Source organism: Buceros rhinoceros, unplaced genomic scaffold, assembly GCF_000710305.1.
Source record: "Buceros rhinoceros silvestris isolate BGI_N320 unplaced genomic scaffold, ASM71030v1 scaffold6434, whole genome shotgun sequence".
In the NCBI taxonomy this organism is placed as follows: Eukaryota; Metazoa; Chordata; class Aves; order Bucerotiformes; family Bucerotidae; genus Buceros; species Buceros rhinoceros.
Window position 1 is genome coordinate 1 of NW_010406383.1, and position 9,527 is coordinate 9,527.

General features: G+C 49.1%; 1 protein-coding gene across 1 annotated transcript in view; it reads left to right on the plus strand.

Annotated features, from left to right (window-relative positions):
* Positions 1-4,090: 4,090 nt before the first annotated feature.
* Positions 4,091-9,527, plus strand: part of TGFBI (transforming growth factor, beta-induced, 68kDa) — a gene marked incomplete at its 5' end in the record, with an annotated part of 17,047 nt that continues 11,610 nt past the window's right edge. Inside the window, one exon of the mRNA XM_010134060.1 lies at positions 4,091-4,189. Coding sequence (XP_010132362.1) covers positions 4,091-4,189 — 99 coding nt within the window. The remainder of the gene's footprint in view (positions 4,190-9,527) is intronic.

Genomic DNA, 9,527 nt, shown 5'->3' on the forward strand with positions numbered 1-9,527 from the left:
TGGGGCTGCCTGCTGCAGGTAACGACCTGGTCTCTCATCCTCGAGTAACTTATTTTCTTTCTTCCGCGGGTAACTTCTCCTCCTTTCTTTCAGGATGCTTAAAATTGCAGATGTCACTTTAGACCCCTCAGAGGTTCTTTATTGGTCTGTCCCCACTAAGGACAAAGAGGGGGAAAAATGCTCTGATTAGAAACTGGTTAACATGTTGTGTAAAGAATTCTGGCTTTCATGAATGAGTCAATGGCAGAGGAGAGTCTCTGTGGAGTAAGCACTGACTTACGCTTTGTCTGGACCCCCCAGTAAGTCTTGAAAGTTTGCTTGACAAAAACAATCACTTATTTACTCACAAACCTTATGAGAGAAGGAATATCAAAAAAAAAAAAAAAAGGTGCACATAGACCCCTCTTGCTGGGTGGACAATGTTATGGACTGAGTAGTTTGAGTCTTCATTGACAGGCAGCGAACTAACCCCATGTTAATAGTTGTTACCACTGATTTTCAAATGTATTGGGAATGAGGAAGGGCGAAAGGATGACAGACCTCTCAGCTGGCATCTGTCTCTCACGTTGGTGACTGGAGTGGACTGTAGCTTCCATTTGCTGGATTGCTGAAGGCAGGGTCATGAAATGCTTTTAAAAACCTCCCAAGACTTAAGTATTGCAGTTTGATTCATTATCTGGCAGGGATCCAGGTCAGTATTTAGGAAAAGGGCTTTGCTGTTTATACGTCTCATCAGGTACAGAATTCTGCGCTGAGGTCTACCTGCAAAATCTCAATAGTGAAAGAACTACAGGGACTTATGTACAAATAGAGTGAGTCTTGCTCTTCATCTCTACGTGATCTGAAAGTCAGTCAGTCTCCAGGGCTGCTGATAGCCCTGAGGCAGAAGTTCGCCTGGACTGGGTAAGTGAGTGCAGTCCTGGTGTAAATCAGTGCCCTCATCTCTGCAGAGAGAAGCCTGTCACTTCCCACGCAATCAAGAGGCACAGGGTGAGTTGCGGTTGTGGTCCACGCTGGTGCCCGAGATCTGTGGGAGATGTAAGGAATTAGTGTGCCCGGGTTTCCAGATGACGTGAAGTTGTGCTGAGATAAACCCAGGGCAGCTGAGCACAGCACACGGCTCACTGGTCCCTTTCTGATGGAGACAGCAATTTACACCGAGCTAACTTTCATACATCAACTGAATTTGCAACGTTGATTAATGACATGCCAAAGAGATACAGCAACACAAAAACAGCTACCGAGCTCTGGGATGTGAGGCGTGTTGTTTTGCTTGCAGGAGGGAGCTCAGGAGGGATGTGCAACCAGGGCTGCCACCCTTTCTGCTGCGAGCATCCCCCCCAGGCCATCAATGCTCCTATTGAGCCGAGAGCGAGTTGGGTGGCAGAGCTTGGCTCTGCAGCAGAACTTGTACATCTTAATTAACTATTTTTTTTTGAGCGATTCAGCTGAAGTCTGGGAGAGGAGCTGAGAAGTATATAAGGAGCATTAACATTTGCAGATAAAAATCTAGCAGTGGTCTCCTCAAACCCTCCCAGCTTTGCAGGCACAGTCATGGCAGGTAGCTGGGGCTGTTCGGTAGGTCCTGCTCTTCTTTGCCCCTTCTCAAAGGGCAGCCCCTGTCCCAACAGCATCCAGCTGCTGCCTGCCCAGTGGAAGGCTTCAGCTGAAGGGGAACAATAGGCAGTTTTATCCTTGAGTCAGCGCGGCTGGCTGGGAACGGCATGGCAGAGGTGATGAACTCCAACGAGGAGAGGGGAGAGTGTTGACAAATTCATTTTAAGCCAGACTGGGCAGAGGACCAGAACACGCACCGCAGGGAGCTGCTACTACAGCCTACCGGTGGGAATCACTGATAACACAGCCCTGGGGGCGGGGGGGGGGGGGGGGTTTTTTCACCTCATCCTTCCAGGGTATGTTAAAGTTAGGTAATATGGCGGGGGCGGGGGGGGGGGGTGGGGGGGGGGGGGCGGATTTTTCCACACTGAGGAAAAACTGGGAAGAAGTTTTCAACCCTAAGTCAGGGAGGGAGCAGCAGTCCTGCTGATCTGGGAGCGGGGAGCAGGGCAGTGCCGGGTTCGATGCTGTCCTGAAGGAGTAAGGGTTTTCTTGGCAGGCTGCTCCCGGGGATACAGGGAAATGATCAAACAAGCCCTTCAGTAGCCAGGCTTGTCAAGATGAATATTAGAGGGATTGTCCACTGCCGTCAGCCAGACGCTGGAACCGAGGCAAGGTTTGGAATTTCGATGTAATTGGAACCACATTTCGGCGCGGCAGGGCTGGGGTAGCCGAGGTGGGCTGAGTCAGAGAGCACAGACATCTCTCTAAGCGATGATTTGGCATGGAAATTTCTGAGCCTGGGCCAGTTTGCACCAGCTGAAAGTTTGGCTTTGTGATTTCTAACTTCTTTTCAGTGGATTCTTTCTTCTTGTTCCTCGCCTTATATATAGAAAGGGAATTAAATGAGAAACAAACCACCATGACTGGATATGGCAATAATGAGGGAAATGGTGGGCCTGATTCCCCCAGGTCCCACAGCTCTCACTTTCCCCTCAGGGCAGGACGAAGGTGCCATGGCCACCAGGGTCAGATCCTGCCTCTGCAGGGCCCTGTGGCAGCCACTTCCACAAAAGCTCATTGAAGGCAAGCCAGGCGCCCGCTGAGACTGGCGCTGGAGTTGGCCATCCTATAGGAGACCCTCAATTCCTGCTAATGATGGGCAGACTGGCCTGTCTTGGAGGGAGATGAATTTGGGATGCCGGTGAAAAGGAAGGACGGCCGCAGGAAGATGTGGTTGTCAGTCTGTAAACTCTGCTTTTGTTCATTTTGGTAGGCAAGCGGGCAGTGTCTCAGTCAAACCCAGCATGAAACATGCTGCTGTCTGTTTTCCTCAACTGATCAACAAGACCTTTACAACAGCATCTCCAGGCCCCATCCTGAGTTTCATTCGTGCACGCGCAGACTCTGCCTTGGATGGTGCAGAACACTTCTGATGGGCTGAAGTGATGATTTCTGGTTTTTGCTTAATTAGTTGTTTTCCCTCCATCTCCATGGCAGCTAATACCATGGGTACGTTTGGTGCTGCTGCCACACCTGGGGCGCATGATCCTGGTGTTGGGAATCCAGTCTCAGCTGGGCTGAGCATCCTCAGCTTGCTTGGTCATTTGCTACACCTCTGGCTTAAGTCCAGAGGCAGTTGGTGGCCTCAAAACTCAGCTCCTTAAATTGCATCTCATGCACTGACCGTGCCTTGTCCACATCCTTGGCCAGGGCTGCTGGCCACAAACTACAGAGATGGTGAGCCAGGCTGAGCGGGAAGATGCTGTGCTGGCCAAACCAGCAGCGAGTGAACTCCCAGCTCCTGTTGGACCACACCTTCGCTCGCAGTGACACCACTTCTTAGAAAGCTGAGAGGCTGCAGTCAGCTCTCAGTGGCCAGCCGTCTGCTTTTGCAGTTGGGAAGGAGCTCTCGGTACCTTATGGGCTGATACAGCCCCTCTTAGTCTGCGCTGTCATACCTGGTGTGTTGAAACCAGAGCAGGCAGTGCTGCTGCTCATTTGCCACAGCAGCAGCTCGGCATCTCTGTCCAGAATCGACTGATTCTATACAGCAAAAGAACCTCTTCTGGTTTTGGTACAAGTCAGTCCATGGGCTGATAAATATCTGTCCTTCTTTATGTCCTAAACAATAAAATAATGGGGGGTTGGGGGAAGGATTTTAATTATTGCATAACTTTTTCAGGGTTCAGCTGGGATCCCCAGATGTTGGTAGCTGTTCATCGTAGAAATACTGACCAAAGCAGTGTTTGTCAATCTCTTTGTATGTTGGTGGGAGGTGGAACATGGAAAAAGGTCAAGATTAGACACTCAGTGAAGAAAAAGATACTCTGGCAGAGTGAAGAGAGATCTCTTTCACCGCTCCGTCCTCTTCATGATAGTCATTGTACACTCAGATCGAGCAAGTTTTCTCCCTTGCAACCCCAGCAGGGCTGTTCAGACGCTGTCAGGTGGGGTCTGGCTCCATGCTGGGGGTCAGCACCAAAGGGACGGAGGCTTACCAGACCCTCTTCTGCCTTGTCGTTTCCCACAGCCCCAACGTGTGTGCGGTGCAGAAGCTGATCGGCACGAACAGGAAGTACTTCACCAACTGCAAGCAGTGGTACCAGAGGAAGATCTGCGGGAAGTCAACGTAAGTACCTGAGCGCTGGCCAGGCTCTTCCACCACTGTGGAGGAGCCCACGGTGTGGGCTTAAGGTCCATATATGCTAGGAATTGTTTTAGCCTGTTACTCTCCAAGAAGTAGTTGTGTTTTCCTCAACTGGCAAACAATCCTAGAACACTTAGATGTTAAGAATGGAACAAGCCATGTAAACACAAACCCCGGGGGGTTATTCTAATTGCGTTTCTATATATTCTTACAGAGCTCTCAGGGCTGTAAGGAAGTGAGTGCCAGAAGGTTTCTAGTACTTAGCCGTGTCTCTCTCCAAGCGAAGCTCAAAGCTGCCTAGCTAAAAAAACAACACAAAGAAGGAAAGAAAAGGCAATCCAGAGCCAATGGATATTGAAGGGATCTTAAAATTCATCTTCCCATGTTTGCTTTGGAAAGGGAAACAGAAATCAGGGGAAAGAGGTGCCAGTTTTAGCCAATACTCTCTGATGACTCCACCAGGAGAGTTAATTAGACTTGCAGGCCAATTCCACATTTAAAATTGCAAACAATTCTGTTCAAGTAGCTGTTGCATAAAGTATCTGTGTAAGCAGCCTCAGGACAGTCTTTTGAGTGATGTAGGCAACAGATAATTAAGGATGTGCAGGCTCGACTATCTGCCAGGCTGGAGATCAGGAGCGGGGAATCTTTGGTGTAGGCCAGAGGGGGCTTTCAGACACCTTTGCTGTTACCACTTTATCGGGCACCGCCACATTACCCAGTATCAGTGGTGCTGGCTCTGGGGAGCTGTGGGGAGCAGAGCTGTGGGCCAGCTCTGGTCCTGGATCTGCAAGGTCGACCAAGAACAAACACCAGAAAATCATCTCATGTGTGTCTGATAGGGTCCAGGGTAAATTGTGATTACATCTACAGGAACATGCTGTTCTTTATTGCAGAATAAATAACTTCTGCTTCTGTAGTCAACAGCAGACTTGGAGATCTTGAGCTGTGATAAACTTCTGTTTTGGTTGCCTTCACTGGTTTAGCTGTGATGGCAGGCCATCGGGATTTGTTTCACGTGTCTGGTGTTGGGGCTGTGAGGAGGGAGGCAAAACAGGAGCCGCCTCTGTGCACGGCTTTTGACCTTTCATGGTGCTACCCAGGAATTCGTCTAAGAGAGGAAAGTTCTGTGTCAGGAGGATATATTGCAGATGCACCATCTAGTGCGCATGTATAGTGGTTTCCCTTGTGACCAGTTGTCTTTACAGAACAACAACAACAAAAAAGAAATAAAAAAAGGAGAGGCAATACTGTAAAATCAAACAAACACCCCCCTCCCCATCATTGTACAAAACCACCAAATCTGGGAAGACTTTGCTTGGGTGACTGGAGTTCAGGCTCTATTCTTGGCCAAATGGTGGCTTTTTGGATGTAAAGTGGACAAGATTATGGCATGGCAATATGGTGTTGTCAGCGCCCCGTCTGATAACAGAGTAGCTTAGTAGGTCTCCAAAGCAAACATGACTCAGCGGTGGATGTGGGATAGCTTTCAGTTACCGTCACTGAAAGGCCAAGTGATGCAGCCACGGATTTCTTCGGCTCTGAAGCCAATGAGAAACTAACCTCATGTAACCCAAGTGTGCAGCTGTATTTGGCAGAGATTAACTCCTCCGCTTATCTCCAGAAAGAGGTGGAACAACTGGCATCTGGCAGTGTGTTGTGATTTCATTTGAGGAGATGGGGTCATCTCTTCTAACCTCATTTTCTCTGCTTTTACCCAAATGTCTAATCCAGTGATGCATCACTGAGAGAAAAGCACACACAGCATTAAGCTGCCTGTTCACCTATGAGATAATGTTTCCCTTACGCGTGGAATTCAATCACTGTTCTTAGCTTTGCATCATCTCCACAATGGGTGTTATTGTCTTCTTCTCCCTTCCCAGTCATTTCTGAGCCTGGGCCCTACCTTGCTCTTTAGCCGTGCTTGTGCAGAACAAAAGACACGTGCCTTGACTCAGATTTTCCAGAGGACCCTGAGACAGCTCTGATTACAAAGGTTTGCTGGTGATGGCTCCCACTGGACGTGGTGTTCCTGGCGTATGGAAGCAATCAAGAGTCGTTTGGGCCATAAAGGACATGATGTGTTATGCTGCAGCAGTCAAGTTCTTAAACCAGTGTCGGGGGCCTGGTGCTGTGCCACGCTCAGTGCATCAGTAGCCAAGAGATTACGTGGGCACAGTTAGTGGTGCTCAACATAAACCCTCGAAACTGGCCCCTTGTGTGGGGCTGAGCTGGTCCATGAGAGGTTTTGAGAATAGCAGATGCTTTTAAATCCCAGAAAGAGTCAGGATTTGGCATGTCCATCAGCATACCTGGGTGGATCCAGCCTTTGCTTGAGATCTGTAGTCAGAAGTCCTTTCCTGAAGCTGTGTGCTTGGTCCTACCTTTGGCAGGGGGATCCACTCCATCAGCCCAGGGGGTTTGGTGGAGGGGGATAAAGCATCGTCAATTCTCTCTTCCTCCTAAGACGTTTTCATACCTATGAGGAGAGCAGCCCTGGGATAGATGCTTGACCCATCTCACCTACTTCACATCCGACCTGGCCGTTATCATCCTTATTTGCTTAAAGGGTCACTGGTGCCACAAAAGTTGGACTAGATGATCCTTGAGGTCCCTTCCAGCCTGGTACTCTGTGAGGTTGGGTATGTATTGCAGGAGCAAATACGTGGCTTTAGGAAGGTAGTTTTGACTGCTTTGATTTCTTTTCTTTTCCTGCTCTGCACTATTTCAAACAGGTTAGTGGGGAGGGAGCTCAGTGAGAGACCAGGTACTGCCGAGCAGCAAAGCTGAGCTCCTGCAGAGATGACCTCACAGCAGAGAAATTCAACCCTGAGTTGAGGAGGGTGGAAAAGCTGCTGCAAGCCTGTAGCATAACTTCCCTCCTTGCATGATCACATCCTGCGTCGGGAGACACAGAGCAACTGGAGCAGCAAGGAAAGCCAGCTTGAGAAACACGGATGTGCCTGGTCTTTAGTCTCGTCTCCAGGTGCATCACCTTTGGTCGCTGCTCCAGCGGGCCCCATGCCAAGTTGCTCCATAGCTCTTACAGACACAACGAGGTCACGGCGGTAAGGCAGAGGCTCGGTGGTGAGGCTCTGCAGGCTTGATCCATGAGCAGCTTCCCTGGGGGTCCACGGGAGTGGAGTGCTCTGCTGGGGCTGGATGTGCACGATGGAAATTGCAGCTCATGCATCAGAAGAAGACTCTTTCCACTTTATCTGCTTTTTAAATTTGTTTCTCTTCTCTTTGCTGAAGTATTGGCTCGTGCACTTAGGGAGAAATTAGAGGATTTATGTACATTTTTTATCATTGCTGATGAAGTGAGATAAGACAGTTGGCAAAAAGTCTGACACTGTTTTGATTTTAATGAGCACTGAAACAAGATTGTTTTGGTAATTAGGTAATTTTCCACTGTTGGTTATTCCAAAGGCAAAGAAATAGTTTATTTAGAGTAGATTCTCATCGTTCTGTCTGTGTTTTTTATATTTTTCTACCTCCCTTGTGCACTGGACTCATTCTTCCGGAATTGGGGTTGCAATTGAATGCGTCCCCAGACACTTTTTTGTCTTGAGAATGAAAAGACAACTCACATAAATTTGGTTTTTGATTATTTTTGGAGGAATAACCAGTGGCAGTAGGCTGCCCCTTAATATGTTGCTTTTTTTTTTCTTTTAAATTAACTTGCCTTCTCTTGTCTGATGAATTTTCCTCAGTTTAGGAAAAAAAATTTATTCTCTGGCACTTATTTTACAAAAACAAAACATATGGGCTTTATTACAGGAAATTACTACAAATGGATCTTTATTCACTAATATATGCCTAAGCTTATTTTTATTACCTTGAAAAACGCGCTTAAAATTTAATTTGAGATCCTAAGAATGAAACAAGCAGTGAAACAATGACTAACAAAAGCCAGGGAGCTTGCTTCTGCAGTCAGACACAGATAGATGTTTAAGAAATCGTATTTCAAAACCAGCAGCTGAAAAACTGCAGATTCGCCTCGAAATTACTCGATGAGAAGGTCAGGAAACTGTGGTCAGAGGCATTGCAGAGTGGATGACAAACACTTTTTGTACGAGGGCATTGCTTATTTAACCCACATCACTGGCATCCGCCGCGTCCCGGTGCGTTGGTCTGTAGCCACTGGGCAGACACCAGAAACAGGGATGGACGTGGCAACTCCAAAGGCTTTTGTGCAGAACCCGCTGCGTGGTGCAGGGGCTGGAGGTGCTCAGTGTTATCTCCCATGGGCTGTTTGCCCCTGTCCTTGTAAGGGAGATTCTCCTCCCAGGGCAGCAGACTGTGGCTCTGACCCAGCCAGAGGAGGACACGTCATGGGAGCAGCCTTCCTCACGTATGGATGTGTAGGGTACCGCAGCATGGAGATGCAGAGTGCTGCAAGTGAGGCAGAGCAGCCTTCAGCTACAGCTCTGCTCCTCCTCCCCGAGGGCTGGAGGTGGCGGCAGGACCAGCTGGAGGTTGCCCTGTGCCCAGTCCTGAGCAACCCCTTGAATGGTGCCCACGCGGATGCCTTTGGGTGGTCTGGGTGGCCTTGTGCTTCCACCAAGTCCCCCAGCCATGGGAGGGCAAATGGCTGAAGCTGAAGCTGGTTTTTATAGTCCTCATCTCTGGCTCCTCGTAGGTGCAAACACTTGTTTGAGCACCTCTGTGTTCACTTGGCCCTTTGCAGAAGTTTTCAGGTACTCAAAATGCTGGCATGCAAAATACCCTTCAGCGGCAAGTGAGACTGGGGGCTTGAAGGAGCCCCTGCACGGGTGGAGCTGGCCCCACTCCTGGCCTCAGTGCTTCTTGCCATTAGCTTCCCTTGTGGAGTGGCGCTGGAGATGCCCATGAACCCGCTGAAAAGCAGGCGGTGTGGTCCCTCCATCCCTTCCCAGTGCCCTCCCCTCGCAGCAGGCGCCTGGCTGCTGGGGCAGCCCCGAGCCGGCCAGCCCCGCGCTGCAGGCTCTGTGCATCAGCGTCCTGCCCCTTCGTCACAGCTCATTAATCTCCGATCGATCTATAAATAAGCCTTTTAAAACCTACGTCAGCACTCAGGAATTATTTATGCTGAACTTTGGAATGATTTCTCTTTAATCAGCTCTTCGTCTTTGATTACAGGTCTGAACCCAGGGAACTGTCTAGACTGGATTTAGTTTCTAGGGTGAAAAAAAGAAAAATTGGGGTAAGGGAGGGAGGTGGTGGGGGGAGAAAGTGTGTGTTTCTAATGAATGTGAGACGGGGGGGCTGGGGAAAGCGGAGCAGCAGGGTGTTAAGATCTCCAGTAGTCAAAGGAAGAGATTGCCTTAGGCAAACTCTT